Consider the following 22,494-nt stretch of genomic DNA (forward strand, 5'->3'; position numbering starts at 1 on the left):
CTGGTTCTGCTGGAGGTTTCTTCCTGTTAAAAGGGAGTTTTTCCTCTCCACTGTCCCTACAAGCATGCTTAGTGTGAGGGATTGCATTCGAGTCAATGAGTCGATGCAATCAACTGGTTTTCCTTAGGTAGAAAACTTTGAATCAATTAGACTGTATCATCTGGTGAACTGTAAAGTGCCTTGAGATTACGTGTTTTGAATTGGTGCTATAGAAGTAAACTGAATTGAATTGGATAAAATTGTTTCAGGTTTTTGGTGAACATCTTTTCCATTGTCATTGCTCACCTACTTTTATCAGCAATCATTCAGCATAAAATTGATATTTACAAATACAAATATCTACATAAATTGATTATTTAATAAGCTTTTATTAAAATAGTTGTTTATCGAAGATTTCACTGAAGACTCCTAGATGACTTTCTCTTTACCCCATAAAACAAAAAAATCTATTTCTGCTTGAGTTCTGTATTCATAATCTTTATTGTTAGAATATTGATGTGCATAATTAATTGTTGTTAATATATGAAAATGTTTTAAATATTCCACTTGAGAGTATTACTGTTGCCACCATCTGTATAAGAGGGAAGTAAATGATAGGGTGGCCAAGGATTGGCTAAGGCCATGGCCACCCCTGGCCCCCCATCTAGATCCGCCCCTGGTCTTAGCGGTAGGGATAGTTTTGAAAATTACAAATCTCTCTGACAGAAGGCTGGCCTCTCCGAGACCACGCGTCAGTTTACAACATATTTCATCATTTTCCTCTTTCTTTACATCCATGGTAAGCATGAATGTTAAACAGCTGTAACAGATCAATAAAAGTGAGACAGCTGTAGCACAACCAGATGCGCTGACAGCTTCACACGCGCCTCGTGACGTTTCTTTCCCTGAAAAGTCAAACAGGTGTTTCATCGGTCTGCTCTCAAGATTATCATACCGCTAGTTTCCCCCAAAGCTCCGCCCGAAACCCTATTAATATACCGTATTACCCTCTTGCGCAATCAGAGCGCAACGGTTATAAATCGGTCTGCGCGCCCCCGGCACATGTGGAAACAGAACTAAGGGTAACAGAATCTCTTGCCGAACAGGCGGTGTGAATCTGTGAGGGGAAAATTTTTCAGACAGGGAAGAGAGGTAACACCAACGCACTAAAAGCTGCTGCTGAAGGCACGCTGAGGTAACCGCAGCCATGGACGGACGCTCCTCATGGACTGAGTGTTGTGCAATAAGACGGATCCGCAAGCTGGTTCCGCTGGGTTTCAAGAATGAAGTTAAAGAGCTATCTAAGCTGGCCGCTCCAGTGGTAAGCGTCCTATGATTAAATATACTGTCACTATCCAGTATCATAGGGAATGGATACAATTAAATAATGTTTAAATTCCACTTTAAGTTTACAGTAAATATCTTGTGTAATAATTGGTTTTACAACTAGACAAAGCCACCCCTACTGTGCCCTGGTCAGATTTTCATTCGGAGATCACTAGTCTAACAGCTACACCCAAAACAGCATGGTACTGCCAACCCCATACTTAAACACTTCAATGTTGTTTTCAGGCTTCACTTCTTTTTTTCTCCGAATTGTAATCATAGTAAAACTGGGCTCCATAATAAAGGCATCTGTCTTTGATTGAATTTGCAAACTCTTACCGGCTGTATGCTCCATGTGAAGTTCTCTTTACAGGGCCGCTGGAAGTCAATTTTGAACTTGGGGTGCTGTCAAAATTTCTTTCTTGTTTTTTTTTTTTTTTTTTTTTTTGGACAAAAGACCTATGTGCCTATAGGCCTATTTAAAATACAATAAGAATAAATCATTAAATAGGTTGAGATTCTCTGCTTTATTGTCATATACACTTCAGTCTGCGCAACTAGAGTCTGTAACACACAGACTTCATCAATGTTCAGGTGAATATATGTGCTATTAATTAAACTTCTCAACAACTTTATAACAACGTAGATTTGGTCAGCTGTCATGAACCTGAGTCACTGTGTTTAAAGCCTCATTAACACCGTTGAAAGGTGTTAATGAGGTCCAGTCTCATGTCCAGTCATGAGAGAGACTATGTACATTTAGTAGTCTGCTGCCGCGAGCGGGATACCTCTACGGTGACCACTACCTTGCTTGACGTTACGTGAAAACGTATGCATTTATAAATATAGTTGTCTCAGATTTCTCTTTATGTTGTCTTTCAGATGATGGCACAGTTCATGAGTTATGCTGTGAGTTTTGTCAGCACCGTGTTCTGTGGCCATCTTGGGAAAACAGAGCTGGCAGGAGTTTCTTTGGCCATCGCTGTAGGTAGAAAGAAGTTGTTTAAAAATCCCACTGTTCTGAACCTGATTGATAGCTTATTCCAGGTTTGTTTTCTGTCTCCCCAGGTTATCAATGTCACAGGTGTATCCATTGGTTTTGGTTTGGCATCAGCGTGTGACACGCTGATATCCCAGGTATGAACATCAACCAATCACACGTGTTAAACATAAACTGGTTGTGTTAAAGGAATTTAACAGTCTGAGTTAGAAAGTAATTTTCTTTATATATTTTAGACATATGGGAGTGCTAACCTCCTGAGAGTTGGGGTCATTCTGCAGCGTTCAATCCTCATTTTGTTACTGACTTGTTTCCCCTGCTGGGCGATCCTCATCAACACTGAGCCCATTCTTTTGGCAGTCAAACAGGAGCCAGAGGTAGCCAGGTCAGATGTCTTAATCCACTCACATCCTCTGCTCATTGTATTTATGAAAATAATCCCTTTTGTTTTTTATGCAAAAAATCTCTCAATAGTTTGGCTCAGATGTACGTTAAGATCTTCATGCCAGCACTTCCAGTGAGTATATTTTACATAAATTATTGTTCATCATTTCATGCCGGTAGTTCAATAATTTTTACATACAAAATACTAAAAGTAAATTTTTCACTTGACTTAAACTAAACCATTAACTTAAACACATTAACACTATCACAGTCTAGTTGCAGGACCAAGACAACAAAAAAAAAAATCATAAATCTGAACTATTACTAAAAAAAAAAAAAATTGATACATGTACATTTCGATCTAATCCAGATAGAATTATTCAGCTTATTTTTTTGTATTATTCTAAAAGTTACCCTACTCTGCATTGCTAAAGGTATTCGCTCACCTGCCTTGATCGCATTAGTGACATACCATTCTTAATATAGAGTTTGTTGGTTTAGTCTTTGTATCTATAATAGCTTCAACGGTTATGGGAAAACCTTCCACAAGGTTTAGGAGCATGATTAAGTGATTTCTTAACCCTTCCACACCATACATCAGGATTCTTCAAATTCCAGCCCCAAAGTTCCAGTGTCCTGTACCTTTTAGATACTCCTGTACTACAATACACCAAGTCAATCGGATCGTTAACAGGACTTTTGAGAACTTGACTGCATACTTAGGAGTTAATTCAGTCATGTCATTCTTGTGTGTTGAAGTAGAGTTATTTAAAAGGTTCAGGACACAAAACCTCTGTGGCTGAAATGAAGGAACTCTGCCATACATGAGCTGTCTCCACTGTAGGTTATCCACTGGAGGTTCCAGCAGACTGAGGTCAGAACTCTGTGCAGGACACCAAACTCTCTCATGGACTGTCCTTCACTCCTTGTTGCACAGTCTTGTTGGAAGAGGTGCAATCTTCATTGTTTCCACAATGAGCTTTTGGCATTGTCACAAATCTATTGATATGTTGAACCATTTAGGGTTCATTTCACTTTAACCAAGGAAGAAAGCCAAGTTCCTGGAAAACAATTCCTTGTCACAGTACAGTCAGACAAGTACATTTTCATGACAACAGCCAGAACTAGACTGATCCATCAGATTTTCAGATTGACAATTTGTCACCTTAGAAAATACACTACCACGGTTCTAGACTGGAAGCTAGTGGTGGCTTGCTTTATACCAGTGGTTTTCAAATTCAGTACTTACGTGTTTCAGGTATTTCCTCGCCTCTACATACCTAATGTTTGATGTTTGCTGAATCAGAAGCGTCAGAAGTTTAAAAATCAATGCTATACAACACTTTGTCCAACTCTTTTAATTCACTTGGTTATGTATGGGTTGGATGCAGGTGCTGGGCCATGGAAACAATTTCTATAAAGCTCTCTACACACTTTTATTAAGGTAATCTGAGGTCCACATGAAAGTAATATGAGGTCCACATGAAAGTGTGAAAGTTTAGGTTTAGGGTTATGGTCTGTAGCGTTTAAGGGCAGAAACCTGGGGACCTGTGTGCTTTGTGTGAATCAGCATCCACTGTCCATTTTCTGCTGTTTTTTTTTATAAGTTTCTGCTTTTTACAATTATAAAATAATCAGATAATACTCATAATCAGAGTTCATTAGATAATGAAAGGTAAAAAATATTTCAGACAGGTCAAGAGTAAAAATGTATTTCATTGAAGTTATAGATTGTTGTGTTAACACAAAACTGGCACAAATGAATAATGGAATGTGTATGCTGTATACTGTAGTTAGCTATTGACAAATATCAAATCTTCCACAGTAAGGTTAAACTGGTACTTTGTTCCTGGATTGGAAACTTTCACCATAAAGGAAGGAGTAAGAGTGGGTTTAGTGAATCATGAAAGTAAGGATGTGAATGGGTGAACAGATGACCAATAAATGAGTCAAATAATAACATAGAGAAGAGGAGCAAATGAGAAGCATTCTCTTCATATGAATAAGGCAGTGATTTATACCAGAGAAGCACCAACTATCATACTTATTTTTCCATCCTGAATCCTTTGTATTGGTTGGCTTGTTTTTCTTCCATTTGTCTGTGTGCATTTCCTATGATGGTTATATTCTACTGTACTCTGATCTGACTATATAAAGTTAACTGATAGTTGTATGCACTTAATACAATGGGGCTTAAACTTCTTAGTCATACTGTTTAAAGTTCCCAGGCTAATGTTAACATTTTTTCTCTCATTGCAATAATCTACTTTAGAAGGATTTCATAGCCAAAACTGAAATCAGTCCATATTTAAGTAGAAAAAAAAGAACTTGCAAAATTGACTTAACAAGCTTAATCCAATTACTCCCCTTACTGTCTTTCAGGCTGCTTTCATGTTTTCCTTAGAGTCAAAATACCTTCAAAACCAGGTAGGTTCATTATTTTATACCAACTGTAAGCTGAAATATACTACTCTGATAGTACAAAGTATAATGGACCAGAATATGATATGTTCCATCTAAAAGGCAGTTAGATTGATAAGATGTCTATGACGGGTTTATTATGTTGGATTTATTGTTGTTTTGTTTGTTTTTTTTATAAATAGAGCTCCCTTGATATAGAACACTGGTATCCAGGCTCATCTCTGTGTAATTGCAGTCATTGTAGACTCTTGACCTTTGTTTGAGACATGTCAATTTGTGCAAAATTGTAATTAAACAACATATGGTATTTTATTGAAGGGCATAATTTGGCCACAGGTGGTCACAGGGCTGATCGTAAATCTACTCAATGCGCTCATCAACTACATCGTGCTTTTCCTATTAAAAATGGGGACTGCGTGAGTATTTCTAACTTTTTTTTTATTGTACATCAGATCACATTCTCAGCTTTATAGATTAATCTAAGCATTTGTTTTGTAAATGTCACATTGGGAAATTCTGTAGAGGCTCTGCTTTAGCAAACACTTTGTCTGAGTTCTCCTTGGCCGGATTCCTTTATGCATACATCATGTGGAAAGGTCTGCACAAGACAACCTGGGGAGGTGAGTAACACATATTGATAGGATGCTGTCATATAATGATGAGGAGCAGGACCTTAATTGTAGATAGGAGGAAGGAAGCAGGGGGATTAAAAGCAAAAGAAAAAACTAATTCATGGAGAATCCAAGATTGCACTGAAGGCCCATACCCGGCTGTGAATAAGACAATCATCTGTCCAAAAGCAGTTAGCAGGGAGATATTTAAGCTGCTGAGATGATTAATAGACAAAGAAAAAGTTGTTGATTAAAAAGTCGGTGCTGCTGTGATGGAAGGCAGGTAACTGGAATGGGAGAATTGGCTCATATAACACACAAGGAACAAGGGAGCACAACATAGATACATATAAGATATAAAAATAAACGGGAAATAAAAAACACTCCCACAGATCATGACAGATGTGTCTTTACTCTGATGGAAAACACTCATATTTCATTTTTTTTTTTTTTTTACTTAGAGCAAGGGAACAAGATAAGTGAATGTTTCCTTATGCAGGGTTAACTTGTTAAGGCATTTACTAATTTTATTTTAAGGTTATGTTTAGTTTATTGAGTTTACGGTGGAGGGTGAAGAAATGTATACTGACACGGTTGTAAGACATGTTTTACTTGTAAACAAAAAAGCTGCTCAGAAGAAAAGTCAGCATAGGTAACGAAGGTTTATTTCAACACTAAAAGAAAGAAATAAACAGCGAAGCTATGGGTTTAAATATGGATCTACTCTTTAAATTTTATCATTCTAATGTTTCTTCTTTAGGCCTCAAAAGGTGCTGAGACTCTGCTATTAAATCATTTCTTAATGAAGAAGTTTTCCCCACAACCTCAGCAGCATAACAATGAAGCAAAATATGATAAGAATCTAATCAGCTAAGAGCAAAGGATGCAACAGGGTTTTTTCAGAGGTAGTTGTACTACACTCAAACCAAAATCCTACTTCGATTCATGCAAGGGGAGCTTTAGATCCTTTACTGGCCTTGTTCTAGAAAACACCTTACCAAAAACAGCTATTGGAATTCTGAAGCAGTGCTTGGACCAATTGTAAACATTTACCTAAACTATATATAAGTTATGTTGTACATCGAGGTTTTATTTTATAAAGTTCCTTGATCTGTTTTGTAAAAAAGACAAGTAGTAGAGAAAGGTTAAGTTTGAAGTAAAGAGTAAATACACCTATTTTTATGTAAATCCAGTACAGTTATAACCATAACCATAATCTTATTATAAATCGAACTAACACCACAGCTCAAACTCTAACCTTTCATCAAAAAAATTTGAATCAACCACATTATAAAACAAATGATTTTACCAGGAAGAATCTTGATGGCATTTTATTAACAAGTACACATTTGCATTTGTATTTATGAAAATAAATATATGAAACTGGGTGTACAAGATAAGGTTTTTATAAAAAAAAAAAAAGTAATATAACCAGTTTGCTCACAGATCTAGAGCTTGATTTGAAACAATCTCTACTAGGCTAATACTGTGAACATCGAAGGAGGTTGTTTACTCCATTTTAACTCACCCTGCTAATTAGCAATCCAACATATTTGCATTGCAAATGGCTTTGGACTGAGGGCATTAAGTCATATTGTCTATATTTAAAGAAGACATGGCTCACAAGTGAACAATACTTTGGATGTTATTTTAAGTAATCAATTCAGTTTTTGTCTCATTTCTCTTTTTTATTGAATGATTTTCAGTTTGAAAAATGATTAGCTTTTCTTTCCTTTTCCTCTATCGTCTACAGGCTGGTCCATAGAGTGCCTCAATGACTGGAAATCTTATATCCACTTAGCTATTCCTGGAATGGTCATGATGTGTGTTGAGTGGTGGACATATGAGATTGGAGGCTTTCTGGCAGGTATTTACAAAGTCAGAAATATAATTTGGAAGATGTTTTGTTTTTTCTAAAATAGGTCTGAAACGTCGTACCTGTTTTATTTTGAAAGGTCTAATAAGTGAGGTTGAACTTGGAGCGCAGGCAGTTGTGTTTCAACTGGCAAATATTGCCTACATGGTGAGCTAAATAAAAGTCCAAATTGTACACAACTAATTTTTTCTAATTATTTATCAAATTGGTAATATTTTACATTTTGGTAGTTTCCAATGGGTTTCAGCATTGCAGGCAATGTTAGAGTTGGGAATGCTTTAGGAGCCGGAGAAACAGAGCAGGCCCAGCTGTCTGCGAAAGCAACTATGTTTTGTGCAGGTTAGTAAGTACTTCAATCATTACATGTTTAGACTTCTTTTTTTCTACTTTTTAAGACAGATGACATGTTTCAGATCATCCATGCCAGAAAGGTAAGTCATGACAGGGCATGAGCAGTCAGATATTTAGCCAGGAATATAACCAAAGGGAATCTGTGGCTACAAACATAGAAGTGTGTCCAAGCAGCTCTTTCCTAAGATACATCTAATACCCCTTTCACACTGCCCAAAAAACCTGTTTAAACCAGGGAACAATTGTCTTTTAGTGGCAGTGAGAACAGCTCACTGATGCGTGTCTACCCGGGTCTAATGGATTTGCAAGCGACCCACGTTACAGTCGCCTTGGCTTTGATTGGCATGTAGTGGGAACAGTGGTTGACCTGCTAAATTACTTGATAGCATTGAACGCAATGAACAGACAGCAACTCACGGTGCCAGACACTTCTGATCTAACAAACCAAGGCTACACTGTTTACCTTTGATAAGCATGGCACACCGTAAGAGAGATTCGGACAGATAAAAGAGCGAAATAAAAAAGAATACTGACTACGCCCTGGCTTCCTTACATGTTGCTCTCCATTGTTTACTTTGCTGATTTCCGTCCCACTGTCAACATAATCAACGCTCACCCAGCGTGATGCCATCAACAGACATGCAGTGGTGGGGGACAGTGGCCATGCAGCTTGACAGCAGGGGATCAGAATCAGCTTTTCGATCAAAGGGGAAAACCTGGGTGTTCAGTGGGAAAGCAGCTTAAGATTATTGACTTTACTAAATTATTTATGATATAATACATATATATTTGAGACTGCATTCTGGGGTTGTCCTTAACCCCTCAAATAATTTTTTTATAAATAAAACAATTTTAGCCCAAGATTATTATTACCGGTACATCATTCACATAATGAGTAATTGAAAATCTCTGATCCCAGCTATATGTTAGGATTGGAAAGCAGAAGCTTCAAAAGTAACAAATAAAAATTAAGTCAATTATTTTCTTTCACACTGCTGTCTGTGTAGGAAATGGCCTTAAATAGCAATATGTTAAAATACATTAGCTTTGTGTTCTGTGAGCGATCTTACTGTACAAGTCTAGCAGCTGTACAGCTAATTTAACAGGTTTTTTGCAACAGGGTCAGTGTCTATATGCATGGCAGTGCTCATTGGGAGTCTGAAGGATCACATCTCCTACATTTTTACATATGATGAGTAAGTACAACTTTAATGTTAACCCAACTATTGTTAATGTGTAAAAGGTGTCTTATGAGAGTGTGAAGTCACACTCACATGACTAACCTCCAGAAGACATGACTCAGATCTTAAGTGACCTTTGAGAATTACAGAACAGGCCTTATCTAACCATAAATCTGGAAACCTGGTTTACTATTGTGTGACATAATAACTAGGTCTAAAGGTTTGTATAAATTGCAGTCAGTTACTGTACTCTGTTCAGTCTCAATAAGAATATTAGCAATGTATAATAATTTTAGCACAATTTTTAAGACAGTAAGCTTAAATGAAATTCGGTTTAATTCCATTTATGGTGATATAAAATACTATAAAACTAATTGCAAAAATATAATACTATAAAAACATTTCTTGTTGCAGGCAAATTAGGGAAAGAGTTGCAGAAATAATATCTTTTTACGCTCCATTCATCCTCCTGGATGCCATATCGGTAGGTATCTATCATTTTGTAAAACAAACATTCAAAAATTATAATCAAAGTAAACTAGATATCAAAAGTGCAATTTTTTTGTGATTCAACTAGTTGTTCTTACCAAACCACTGAAAAACATTTCAGCCTTTATAAAAACACTACTCCATAAGGGAAAAATGGAAATAGTTGAAAGGTTGTGATGACGTCTGTTTGTAAAGGTGGGTATGCATTTATCTGATTCAGAAAGCTCTCTCTGTAGGATAAAGAAGTTAAGAATGATTAAGAAAGGAAACAAGCAACAGAAGAGGAGAAAAAATATTACAGAATATATATATATATATATATATATATATATATATATATATATATATATAAATAATACCCTGCAGGAATAATAAGCTGGCCAAAGGATAAATCACAGGCCAGAGCTCCTAACAATGCATGGAGGGTACCGCCCCAAATGCAGCATCCTGAGACTGTGCGCCATCCGTAAGGAAGGAGGCCGAGGACTAGTGAGCATAATAGCTTCTATCCAGAATGAAACATCAAGATTCATAATTACATCAAGGACAAGGCTCCAACAGATGATGTGCTCAATGAATGTCTCAGACAATGAGGAACAGAAGATAAGTTGCTGGAGGTTCAGTCATGGGAAGATAAGCTCCTACACGGGATGTAGGCTACCACTGAAACATAACCGAATTGGCAGATATCAGGAAATTCTACCAATGGCTAGACAAAGCGGGACTGAAGGACAGCAGGAGCAGGCCCTGAGCACCAGAGCAGTAGAGGCCCAGATCTACCACACCAGACAAGACCCCAGGTGCGGACTGTGCAAAGAGGCCCCTGAGACAATACAGCACATAACTGCAGGGTGTAAGATGCTGGCAGGGAAAGCTTACATGGAGCGCCATAACAAAGTGGCTGAAATAGTGTACAGGAACATCTTTGCAGAGTATGGGCTGGAAACACCAAGATCAAAAAGGGAAAAACCTCCAAAGACGGTAGAGAAAGATCAAGCCAAGATCCTCTGGGACTTCCAGATACAGACGGACCAAATGGTAATGGAAAACGAACCGGACATTGTGGTGGTGGACCAAAAGCAGAAGAAAGCTTTTGTGGTTGATATAGCAATACCAAGTGACTGCAACATCAGGAAAAAGGAACATGACAAACTAGAGAAATACCAGGGGCCCAGAGAAGACCTGGAAGGTTAAGGGATCAATGGTACCCGTGGCCATTAGGGCACTCAGGGCAGTGACCCCTAAACTTGAGTAGTGGTTACAGCAGATCCCAGGAATACATCAGACATCTCGGTCCAGAAAAGTGCAGCTCTAGTAACAGCAAAGATACTGTGCAGAACCTTCAAGCTCCCAGGCCACTGGTAGAGGACCCGAGCTTGGAGGAAAAAAGGTAGACCGCCCGCACTGGGTGAGGAAGAGTATTTTTTTTTATATACATATATATATACTCTATAACAACCAGGGATCAGTAGTTAGAGTAGTAATTAAAACAAACAGAAATGCTTTGACCCAAAGCCTTCAAGTTTGCTACAAAGCAGAAGATATAGAGATAAATCTTAATTTAAGGGGGATTTGTAATTTTTTTAACAGACACCGTGCTTCTGTTTAGGAAGTGTAACCTTTTGTTTTTTTCCCATTAATGACCAGGCGGCCTCTGGTGGTATTATAAGAGGAGCAGGTAAACAGAGAGTTGGGGCTATTTGCTACTTCTTGGGATATTATGGCATCGGTTTTCCAATAGGAATCCCCCTGATGTTTGCAGCCAAACAAGGAATCAAGGGTAACCTCTACAGTTCTTAGTCTTCTGAAATGCTCTGCCTCCATTTCTTTCTTTACATCTTAAGTAACAACATAATGTGAATATTTTCTATTACCAAGGTCTATGGACTGGCTTGTTTACCTGTGTATCAGTTCAGTGCGCATTCCTGATTTTCTATCTCCTCAGAATGAACTGGAAGTCAGTAACAATTGAGGTTAGTCTCAGAGATAAATATTGTTTATTTTGAAAGTTTTTTTTCTTTATTAACATTGATTTAAACATTGCTTTATCTTCTAGGCAAGGATCCGAGCAGGGGTAATTGAGAGCTCAGCAGAGACAAGTATGCATTAATTATTTGTTTAGGTTCTTATATTTATGTAGATATTTTCTATTATGAAACAATAAAAGAAAGTCTATGTGGTGCAGTTGTGACTAATAAAAACAGTTATCTGATTACCTAATTTTAACATAAACCCCACACTGTAGCACCTGACTCTTACCAGTGACAAAAAAAATCCCCTAAACAGGAATGACGTATAAACAGAAAAAAGTCCTCAACTAACAGCCTGAATTGAAAGTCTTGGAAAAATGAATTCCCCTTTCTTCCTTTTCTTTAGTTTCTATCATGAGATCTGTCCTGGTTCAGCATGATACTATATCACCATTAATAGGGCAAAGTGGAACATTGTTTATCTTGAGACTTTTTGTCTTCCTTGCTCATTATCCATTTTATGTGCATGAGGAAACAAGATAGAGTACAAGTTTTAACCCTTTATAGGACACTCAGTGGAGTACTTTGAAAGTCAAAACTTCAAGCTAAGAGTGTTATTGGAGGACAGTACAAGACCGTATTACTTTTGTAACATTAAAGAAATATCGGTAGTTTGATGGAAAAAAATCAAGTTTAATGTGCTAACAAATGGTGACTTGCCTTAATATGTTAAAAAACTAAGCAAAAGCGATTCTTTCAGAAATCCGTGAAAAACACTCACAGAGTGAAAGAAACAATTTTTTTTTCTTGCAACATAACCTTAAGAACATTAATGCTGATACAGGCACTTACATTTCTTACTTCCTTACTTAGGTTATTAAGTTTTTAACTTAACTTTTCAATTAGCTTTTTAACTTTTTCAACTTAACTTTTTTTTAGACCTCACTGACAACTTATCTAATGTTACAACAACTGATTGAGAAACAAATTACCTTCTTCAATTACACAAAGTACCAGGTTGCAAAATACTGTACAAGCCAGGTCAGTAGATGAAATTACTTATATTTGAAAAGTAACTTTAAAGTTGAAGAAACCTCTCTTTGTTCAAGAACGTAACCTCTAAATATAAAAATGTGAGTTGTAGTTTTTGGAAGTAGTGTCTAGTTTCCAAAGACTATAGCAACTAATAGCATCTGTGCATAACAAAGTAATTCCTTAGTTTTAGAAAGCAATCTTAAAGTTCCAAAAGGCATGAGAAAAGTTCCAGAAAGTATGCTCCTAGAAATCAAAATTTTAAGGCAAGGAAACATATTTCCAAGTTCAAGTAACTAATCTTCAAGCCCTTCACTCTGGAAAAGTATTTCAGCATTATGTTCAACAATCAATATTTAATAATCCTTCTAAGGCACAATTAGGTGACACTTCCCCCAGTTGTCTTCCCTCAAAATAAGCAGAAGTTGTTACAAATATGGCATCTTATAAAATAAGAATTTGTGTTGGAAAGTACATGGATCAGTAATTGAAAAGATGTACTGTACCTCATCAGCTCCCTCTCAGGCAGAAGGGATTAGGTTAAGTCATCCTGCTAAGAAAGTTGCCAATTATCAACTCAAGCTTCTTTCTACCACTGAATATGAAAAAATTACCTGAAAATCTTGGACACAAATGACTGAAGTAGAATCTGCCCCCGTGAGGAACATTAAACCTTTTCCAATTAACTATGTATGATATGGACTACTGGTTGTCTAATGCCTTGATATACGACAACCAGTAGTCACCAGAATTACAGTGTACACAAAATAATTAGAAGCAATCTAAAATTTCACAAATCGATCCCCTTTTCCATCATAATCTTAAGATCCCATCCATTACATCCACTTATAAGATCTGTGTCAATAGTCAAAAACTGTAAATAAGCCTCAGAACTGGTTATAACCTTCTTGTCATTATCTTTGAGTCAATTTTTTGACTCAAGCTTAGCTGTGTGACCACTCTGTTAGTTTCAAACAGTCCAGTTCTTGTTTTCATTCTTGTTTGTTGATCTCTATGATCAATGTCTGAGTTAGCTTTTTAATCAACTATGCCACTTATTGAAGATATGGAAGGCACCTGGTTGTAATAAAAAAATCAATAAGTTCAAACATTCTTGTAGTTAGTTATGTGAAAAGTCTCTAAACATCTTTTCCTCCCCTGGATGACCAGGTCCCCAACCAGAAGATGCAGGAACCTCACTGAGCCCAACAGACACCAGAGATCTGGTTGATGCTGAAGAGGTCTCTGCAGTACAAACCCAGGAAGTCCAGCGCTCCTACAGGAGTCTGGTTCTTCGAAGAGGTCTCGCTCTGGCTGGCATGCTGTTCATCCTGGCTACTGGAATCATCATAAACCTGCTTGTCACGAACTTGGTTACCTGACTATGAATGACGTCTATCTTGTTCAGGGAGCAAAGGCTCTGCCGCAACTGCAAAGGAAGGTGTGGCTGTTGCACTGCAGGACACAGCCAGACAGGAGAAGGCACACACATGAAGATAAGCAGGAAGCAAAGAGAAAACAGGAGAAGCAATATATGATTATTAATGATTTAATCTCAGAAAGCGAGAGTATTCTCTGGAATGACAAAAAAAAATCATCCCTAATCATTATCTTGATCTTTACAGTCAATGCTGACAAAGAGCTGAGTCAAACCAGCTTATGTTAGCTTCGACTCACTTTGACTGTCCATTAGGGAACAACATGGTGGAGAAAATTGGATCAGGAGTGTATGTTGCATTGATCCAGTCAGTAGCAGTATGGTTGCCCTCTGCAGACTGAATCTCTGGCAAAGGAACAAGGAAGTGCACAGCTGCTCCCACAGCTAAAAGAGCAACTGCAGCAAACATGGCAAGGCCTCTTCTGATGATCAGCTGGGTGGTGGAAAGTTGTCTTTCTTTCAGCTGCTGGACATCATGGCCTCCTTGTCGATCCGTGTTTCCATCCTGGCCCTCTGTATTGACAGAAATGTATCCGTCTGTTGCCTGTAAAAAAGTATAACATTTCCCATTTTTTTTTTATTCAAGTTTGAAATAGTAGAAACATTTTACATTGTAATAAAAGTACCAATAGAATAATAAAAATGTTTTAATTGTAGATGTTTGCTTACTTTGTCATTGCTGGCTGTTTGATCTGCAGTTTGCTCAGTTTCTGAGAAGCCAGAGGAGTTTAACAAAGTCATGTGCACGGCTTTCTGAGCTCGTTTTACAGCCTATGAGAAAAGAATATTAAAAAGTATACCTGTAAGTTCTTGAACAAAACTGCAGGAGTCTTAATTCACAATAAAACAAGCAAGATTATACATTAACTTTTTTTTTCCTTTGTCACGCTGCAACCAATATAATGCTGCAATATGATCTGATGTAAAAGATTCCTCGAAAGCTCTGGCTGTATGTTTAGGCTCAATATCCATCAGGCTGTCGGTTCTGGTTGGTATGTGTGTGCCTTCACCTCTAATAGTGGGATGTGACTGCCAGGTGTGTTCTCACAGCTACAACTGTCAGGGCAATTCAGGAAGAGCTTAAAGAGGAGCAGATTCCCTGAGGCAGATGTTATATCTTGCTCTATGAGCTGAAACCAGTGTCTCAGTTCATACTTTGTACCTGGATTACAGGATACTGCCAACTCTCAGGAGTTTATTGAAGTACCAGCCATTGATACTCTCTCACTGAATCTCATCAACACTCATCCAGCTACCCCCCTGGTTCATGCTATCAGAACGCCTTTAAAAATAATGGAAGGAAGCAAGAAGTCATATTCAACAAGCACTGCTCTCTTCTACCTACTGATCTCAGCCTCTGTGGAAATACTTTTCTTCCTCTCTTGGAATTCCACCATCTGTCCAGCAGTAAGCTATTCATCTCACCAATTATATCTGAACCCAATTTCCTATAATTATAACTTAGCTCTTCTCCTTACTGCCATCCCAGATTTCTCCTGTGAATCTGGAAGAACCATTCATTTGTCTCAATTAACTGTTCAACCTTCACTCTGTATGAGAGTCTCAAACAAAATCAAAATGCTAGACTGAGTCTAACTCATCTTCCAGCACATTCTGACCAGCTTCCCTCTCATTCTTTTGGCTTACTAAAATGATCTCTATAGCATGATGCTGGAAATACAAGGTTTTACTATTGGGATTTTGTGTTAAAACCACAGGTGGGAGATGTGGAGTTAACAAGTCATCTCCATGCCATGCATTTGTTCTGCTCAGCAAATGAACCAGGTGAGTCGGGAAGCAAAGTGTGAGGATGATGTTTGGGCAAAAGGTGGAGGAGTAAACAGCTGCTGCTCAGAATAAAGACACAGTTGGAGGAGTCATTTCTAAAAAACGTTTTTTTGCCTTACGGGTGGGTGGATGGAACAAAAGGGCAAGTCTGGTAGATGAGGCAGGCTGGACAACATTTTCAAATGGGAAAGTGAGATAGAGGAGGTAAAAGAGGAGAATAAACTGGAATTAGAAAGAAGCAGTTCAGATGTAGAAAGAGTTGGGCGAAGGAAGGTTGTCATAGAAGGGATAAAAATAATATTTAGATTAAGTGCTGGAGATAAACAGAACCATTTGAGCCCCATTTTAAATATCCAGAGAAACAACTAAGAAAATTGGGAACGTCAGATTAGTGCAGGAGTTGAGAGATGGAAACTTACTGGTAATTTGAAATAATAAGGAGCAAAAAACAGAGCGGTGAACACTTAGGTCAAAGAGAGATGACAGAGAAAAAAGTCACAGGAGAGAATAAAACTGTGAAAGGAGTACATAATAACAGTAATCCCAGTTAACAGGGATTTAGATCAATTAAAGATGAACATTATTACGCTAGGTTAATAAGATACAGAGACTGTATGAAAACATACAGGGGGAAAGGGTGGCAAGCACGTCACTGCTGATAGAGTTTTCAGTGTCAGTTCTACCAGAGAGAGTTAAAATAGTTTTCATGAGTTCCCCAGTTAGGAGGTTCATTCCAAATCCACTCGGATGCTACAGGTGTCAGCACTCGGACACGGGGCAACAGTTTGTAGTGGAAAGCAAAGATGTTCAAATTGCGCAGAAGAACACAGAATCGAGGAGTGCAGGGAAGAATCTGAAGAAAGATGTGGGAAATATGGAGGCCAGCAACAACAAAAAAAAAAAAATATATATATATATATATATAAGCTACGCAGAAGCAGTGAAGAGAGTTCAACGAAAAAGGACCAGAGAAATGAATCAAGCTCAGAATCAGGTACAGTACAAAAGCCAAATAAAGTAGAAAGAGAAGATAACTTCATTCCGACGCAAGAAAAACTCATTCTATTCATAGCTTATGTTATCAAATGCACAGACCTTAGCATAAGGTCAGAAAATCAGGATCATTGAAGTTACGACTCAAAGAAGTTAGTTAGGAAAGCATAGTTACAAGGCTGGGGATGTAGGGACCAGAAGTCCCACCCAAAAACCTGTGCAGAAAAGCACAAGTAATTAAGTGCAAAACAGGTCATTTATGGAAAAAGAGAAACAAACAAGGACTATGGTTAAATACCTAAAACTCTTAGTTTTGCAACAAACATCAAAGTGACACTCAGCGTAAGCCCTATGCAGTAGTATCCAATGAAGTTTGCCACTGCTGGTATCTTCTGCTTTCCTGTTCCCAAGAAAATGCCCGTGCACACACCCTAAAGTATGAAACACATCTTACTTTCTGAATAACAAAGAGTATTCATTCCAAAAATGATTAAAAATGTTCAAGAATAAAAAATATAAATTCTTAGGACTTACTACAAGTGCATCAAAGAACTGAAGGAAACAGTAGACACTCATCATATCGGAAACCAAACCTACAATCTTCCTAAAAGGAACATTTTATCGTTTAAGTGTGCTGTAATATTTTAAATGAGTATTACTGTGACTTTAATGTAAATACAACTGTGCAGACCCACTCATCAGAGGTGAAGATTAAGCCAATCACCGATTTGGAGCATCCAAGCACAACACCCTCCACAACCGCAAAGGTAGCTGCACAAAGAGACGTTTAAAATATTACAAGAGACACAGGACAAAATAAAAGATATAGATTTAACTGACCTGCAAGACAGAGTGAGACCTTGCTGGTCAGAAGGGCCCTGGCGCTGTCTCCTGCACCAAGAGCATTCCCGACCCTAGCACATGTAGCAGCCTGAACACCCAGTGGAAACTGGGTGTTCAGGGTTATAACATAAAGTGTGTAAATTATTTTGAACTGATTCCCGTTAAAAAGAAAGATGTTCTGAGATAAAGTTACAGCACTGTACCATGTAAGTGATGAAAGTCACCATGATCACAGCATGTTGGGCTGCCAGCTCTTCCTCACTCAGCACTCCTGTTTATTACAGACATTTATGAATGTTGTGACTCAGTTGTATTGTTACATATGATTTGAGTTTATGTGTGTGTGTAAATTACCTGCAAGGAATCCTCCAAGTTCATAAACCCACCACTCAAAACACTTCATTAAGGAACTGGGAATGGCCAGTTTCATGTATGAGCCCCACTCCTGCAGTGATTCCACAGACCAGCCTGTAGAGGGAGATAGAGGCTTAATCATACCATCAAAACTAGTTTGAAAGCAAAGCAAAAGTTATGATCTGTGACCCTGTCCCTCACCATCCCATGTTTTTACATGCAGCTTCTTCCACCAGATGTAAGCAAAAAGAAAGGAACAGATGTATATCTGGGACAAAGTGTTTGCTGCCGCAGAACCACTGCAAAACAAAACAGCAGGATTGTCATGGTTTTGTTTTTATCTCTGAGTTTTCATTGGTCTTATTTCCATTTTTGTATTCTAGCTATTTTTGATTGTATTGGAGTTCTTAGATAGTTCTGGTTTGCTGTCTTGTGTCAGTCTCCTTTTCTCCCTATAGCTACCTTCTTGCTTTTGTTCACACCTGCTCTCAATCTGCTAATTAGCCTGTTCTTTGTTTCTCTCCCACATGTTCTCCTCCTGTTCAGTCACTCTTTGGTGGTTTGTCATCATTTCTTTGCCCTCTTGTTGTGAGTATTCCTGGTTCTCGGCTTTTGAGGATTTATGTTTTCGGATTTTTGCTTCTGTTACCCTTTTGGTTAGTTAAATCTTGCAAGAAACCACTTCAGCTTCAGTGTCTGCATTTGGGTCGTGTCAAACCTCCACCCCACCGTGACAGTGATAATTAAAGTGAGTTATTGTGCTGCTCATACTTATCCTGCGGTACATGTGCATGCTTACCTGACTCCAAGTTTCATCCAGTAAAGGAAGAGATAGTTTGTGGCAACATTTGCTACATTTGCCATTGCAGCTGTGTAGAGTTGTGGAAGTATTATACCCTAGGAATGCAGTACAAACATCAAAATCAACATGAAGTCAACATTTTTACTCCATCTAAATACCAAAGGGTAACAATGACAAATTAACAGAGAGAGCTGGCCTCTGATTTTAGAGATGGACTCACCTGGTTCTGCAGGTAAGACACCTGAAGGTTGTGAAGAAACATTGCCTATAAAGAAACACCTTAAAGTTAGATTTTTTTTACTACATATTCTAAACACAGATATTGCCAAGAATAAAAAAAAAAAAAAAAAATTATGTTCACTGTTAAAATAAATGTGAGATGAAATGTGTGACTTACTGGCACTGCAGGAAGGAAGGCTGTTATATAGAGCTGGGCAATTCTGTAAATAAATACAACAATGGTGAGCGAAAGATAAATTTTTTCTTAATTTGGCAAAAACAGTCTGACATGTCCTACCTGGTGTTGCATTGTTAAAAAAATAGCATTTATTAGATGTGTTATAAAAAATTACAAAGTTTAACACTGGTTTGCCGGTTTTAAAACTCTTGGTAAATTCACATACAAGATTTAAGAGATGTAAGGTGGTTATAGACAAATTGGGACATTGTTTATTGTTGGTGGCACAGGAAAAGAATAACAAAAACACAAAAATTAAAAATAACACAAGAGCGAATGTTTAGTATTTTAGGTGAGCCAGAAGCGAAGGTTGTAGACCACTGATCGAACAGATAAAAACTGTGATCCCACATTAATATGGCCAAAAAAGCTAATTAATTCTTAATTAATTCACTTTGGCAATTAATTAAAAATTAAGAATTAAATCTCAAAGTGAACTATTAAGGTAAAATGTTAAATTGGTCCAAGGAAAGACTTATTTACAGTCTCTTCTTTAAGCACATGCCATGATAATAAACTGATTTAGTATTGCACTGCAAAAAAATGATCTAAATAAGTATGAATGTTCTTAAAATAAGTGCACTTACTGTACCCTTAACTTGAGCAGATAAATAAGAAAATCAGCCAAAGGAATTAGTATGTCTCCTCTTATTAGAAGATATGATACAGTTGAAATAGTATAATAGATATAGGCATTAGCCCATGTCTAGAACTGTAAGGCCCACATATTTTTTCCAGTCATTATATTTAGCAATGATCCATAACATCCATCACATTCCTGAAGTAGAATAACTTTTTTTTTTTTCTGAATGAAAATGTTGCTTTTTTGGAACACACAGGGTAAATCCCTCACTTGTTTTACCTGTATTCTACTGTAAGTTCTGAAAAGGTCTGTTACTGGTAGTAATAGAATGATTAGTACTACAGTATATTTACTGCAGTAAGGTACCTGGCCACCTCAGGGTCCTGCCCCACACATAAGAGGATGGGTTGTGCGTTGATGAGCAGCCCCCAGCAAGGCAGACAGAACAAGAGCAAGATGATGATGCTCCTCTGAAGTATCACTCCCACCTGCAGCAGATTCTTACCTCCAAACGTCTGTCAATGTCAAACACATTTTAAACACCACACCTAAAAAAAATATTTAAGGGTGATAAATTATCTAATACAAAAAGCAGTTTTCCAAACCTGAGATACCAGGGTATCACACGCCAGTCCCAGCCCGTACCCTGTTGCTACAGTGGTTACGTTAATGGTCTGAAATGAAAGCAGGCTGCTGGAAGCGATGTTCCTTTCACTCAACAACAAAGTTTTGACACATTTATCAAACTGTCATTAATCAAAGCCAAGTACTTGTGACTAAAGTGATTAAGTGAGTTTAGAGGTATTTAATTTTCTCTGCATCAGCGGTTTTAAAACTGTGTGATCATTTGTCATTTCCCTCACCACAGTCCCTATATGTGTTGTTGAAACATTCAGCTGATCACTTACAGCAGAAGCCAGTCCGTAGCCAGCCATTACTTCATTTCCCAGACGCCCACAGAACATTGTGATCACAAAAGGCAGGAGGTAATTGAGAATTCGAGACAGCAGCTGGAAAGAAAAAGTTCGTATTACTGTTGAAGCAGCTACCAACTTGTGAATAAAATCAAAGTAAGAACCAGTTTCAATTAATTATTGTTGTCAACAGCAGTTTGATTTTATTGATGAGCTTTCACACCACCATTACTTTAGCAGCAAGCACCATCTATAACCTGCTGAACACTGTCCTACCTGTAAGCCTTATCCCTCTTAAACCTTTCTTTTGTCCAAAATAGCTGTCATCAATCATTTTGTTACAATTTACAGTCAAGCCAGGAAAAGACTGCCAGTTCTTACCAGAGGCCCTGTCATCCTCAGGATGTGGTACAGTTCCTCTCTGTGGGCTATAGGAACCCTGCGGCGCAGCCAACTGCAGCAAAAAAGCCTATCACTGGACACTTCCATATCTGAAGTGTATGACTGTTCACCACAGCTTCTTGCTTTTCTCTAACATATGTGTCTTTGTTGTGTTCTGGATGCTGATGAGAATGGAAATCTTGCTGTGAACACAGCTTCCCTGGAAGTAAGCCAGCGCCAGCTGAAACAACAAAGATTGTTTAACAAAGGCTAAGAAAACACTTTGTAATCACAACAGAGACTAGAATGGGGGACTTGAAAGGGAAAATGTTCATGTCTTGGTGATGAAACACTTAATAGACAATGAACCGGTTATGTGGAGAGCAGGACATTTTCTAACTGGAATCTGTTTTTCATAACTTCATTAGAGCATTTGTAGTGTTGAAGGTATTCAAATGTTTTTAAAGATATTTTTTCAGTGGAGCACTGACCGAGGCAACAATGGGATCTAATGTCATTTTAAAGCAATCAGATAAAACACACCTCAAAACATTCTTTCAATTATGAAGAAACATAGGAAAGATAAGAGAATATGTTATTGAATTAAGACATTTTTCATCTTTATGTTTAAATGTGCTCATATATGCAGTCAGAGCCCCAATAAATAACAAAAATGGATCTGTGATACACAAGGCTAAATGAGGACAAACATTTATTTAGCCATTTCAACTTGCAAAATACTTGTCTTTATATCAACCGTTATATGATTTATGCATATTCTTTGTGGGACTTTCAGGAGGAGAGAAAAGCTTTTTCTATCCTACAAATGAGAACCAACATTTTCTCAATATAACTGGGAATTTCTCTGGAATGCTGCAGTTTGATCAGAAAGTATTTGGATTGTTAAGTTTTGCACCTATTTTCGCCTATTAGAAAAAGGATGATTATGAGGAAAGTAGCTCATCCTCATTGCTCATGCCCATTGCTAAGTACAGTAGAGGATTTACAATGCTATAAGCCTGGGCCATGATTTTGAAGGCATTAGTACATTTGTGATGTGATGACTTAATGAATGAATAAATAAACAAACATATATATATATATATATATATATATATATGTATATATATATATATATATATATATATATATATATATATATATATTTATATGGTTAAATCATCACACAACCATTTAACAGGCCGTAATAAGCTGGAGAAGTTAGACCCTAGAGCAGGGGTCTCAAACCGGTTCCAGAAAGGGCAGTGTGGCTGCAGGTTTTCTTTCCAACCAAGCAATGGCACACCAGATCCCAGTCATC

General features: G+C 37.7%; 2 protein-coding genes across 4 annotated transcripts; one reads left to right on the forward strand and one right to left on the reverse strand.

Annotated features, from left to right (window-relative positions):
* Positions 1 to 826: 826 nt before the first annotated feature.
* slc47a3 (solute carrier family 47 member 3) lies at positions 827 to 14,908 on the forward strand. Of its 3 annotated transcripts, none has more exons than XR_005282329.1 (17): positions 827 to 1,300; positions 2,188 to 2,289; positions 2,374 to 2,442; positions 2,542 to 2,690; positions 2,780 to 2,822; positions 5,072 to 5,116; positions 5,429 to 5,526; positions 5,633 to 5,730; positions 7,475 to 7,588; positions 7,677 to 7,744; positions 7,828 to 7,936; positions 9,069 to 9,144; positions 9,544 to 9,613; positions 11,266 to 11,398; positions 11,564 to 11,591; positions 11,675 to 11,717; positions 13,791 to 13,852. XR_005282329.1 is itself a non-coding variant. In XM_038303458.1 (17 exons), the coding sequence occupies exons 1-17, from the start codon at positions 1,187 to 1,189 to the stop codon at positions 14,000 to 14,002; spliced, it is 1,638 nt and encodes a 545-aa protein (XP_038159386.1). In that variant the 5' UTR covers positions 832 to 1,186; the 3' UTR covers positions 14,003 to 14,908. The 3 variants fall into 3 exon arrangements, 2 of the variants coding, with proteins under 2 accessions (XP_038159387.1, XP_038159386.1); XM_038303458.1 differs by having other exon boundaries at positions 832 to 1,300; positions 11,497 to 11,591; positions 13,791 to 14,908; XM_038303459.1 differs by lacking the exons at positions 7,677 to 7,744; positions 7,828 to 7,936 and having other exon boundaries at positions 830 to 1,300; positions 11,497 to 11,591; positions 13,791 to 14,908.
* Positions 14,154 to 21,335, reverse strand: LOC119795331 (multidrug and toxin extrusion protein 1-like). The gene is made up of 18 exons (XM_038303271.1): positions 21,174 to 21,335; positions 20,787 to 20,888; positions 20,484 to 20,552; positions 20,245 to 20,393; positions 19,236 to 19,278; positions 19,059 to 19,103; positions 18,836 to 18,933; positions 18,238 to 18,335; positions 18,037 to 18,150; positions 17,886 to 17,953; positions 17,680 to 17,788; positions 17,535 to 17,610; positions 17,374 to 17,443; positions 17,138 to 17,270; positions 17,015 to 17,054; positions 15,069 to 15,114; positions 14,728 to 14,829; positions 14,154 to 14,602 (listed from the first exon to the last, which is right to left on the reverse strand). Exons 1-18 carry the CDS (start codon positions 21,279 to 21,281, stop codon positions 14,294 to 14,296), a joined length of 1,779 nt encoding a protein of 592 aa, XP_038159199.1. The 5' UTR covers positions 21,282 to 21,335; the 3' UTR covers positions 14,154 to 14,293.
* Positions 21,336 to 22,494: the final 1,159 nt, after the last annotated feature.

The sequence above is a fragment of the Cyprinodon tularosa genome, unplaced genomic scaffold (assembly GCF_016077235.1).
Source record: "Cyprinodon tularosa strain WSP-4 unplaced genomic scaffold, ASM1607723v1 ctg51, whole genome shotgun sequence".
NCBI classification, from domain to species: Eukaryota; Metazoa; Chordata; class Actinopteri; order Cyprinodontiformes; family Cyprinodontidae; genus Cyprinodon; species Cyprinodon tularosa.

Coding starts and splice junctions, on each gene's coding strand:
- slc47a3 (XM_038303458.1), top strand. CDS start 1,187: ATGGACGGACGCTCCTCATGGACTGAGTGTTGTGCAATAAGACGGATC. Junction 2,443..2,541: donor GTGACACGCTGATATCCCAG/GTATGAACATCA, acceptor TATATATTTTAG/ACATATGGGAGTGCTAACCT. Junction 9,614..11,265: donor TCCTCCTGGATGCCATATCG/GTAGGTATCTAT, acceptor ATTAATGACCAG/GCGGCCTCTGGTGGTATTAT.
- LOC119795331 (XM_038303271.1), bottom strand. CDS start 21,281: ATGGAAGTGTCCAGTGATAGGCTTTTTTGCTGCAGTTGGCTGCGCCGC. Junction 20,889..21,173: donor TGAGGATGACAGGGCCTCTG/GTAAGAACTGGC, acceptor TTTTCTTTCCAG/CTGCTGTCTCGAATTCTCAA. Junction 14,603..14,727: donor AAACAGCCAGCAATGACAAA/GTAAGCAAACAT, acceptor ACTTTTTTACAG/GCAACAGACGGATACATTTC.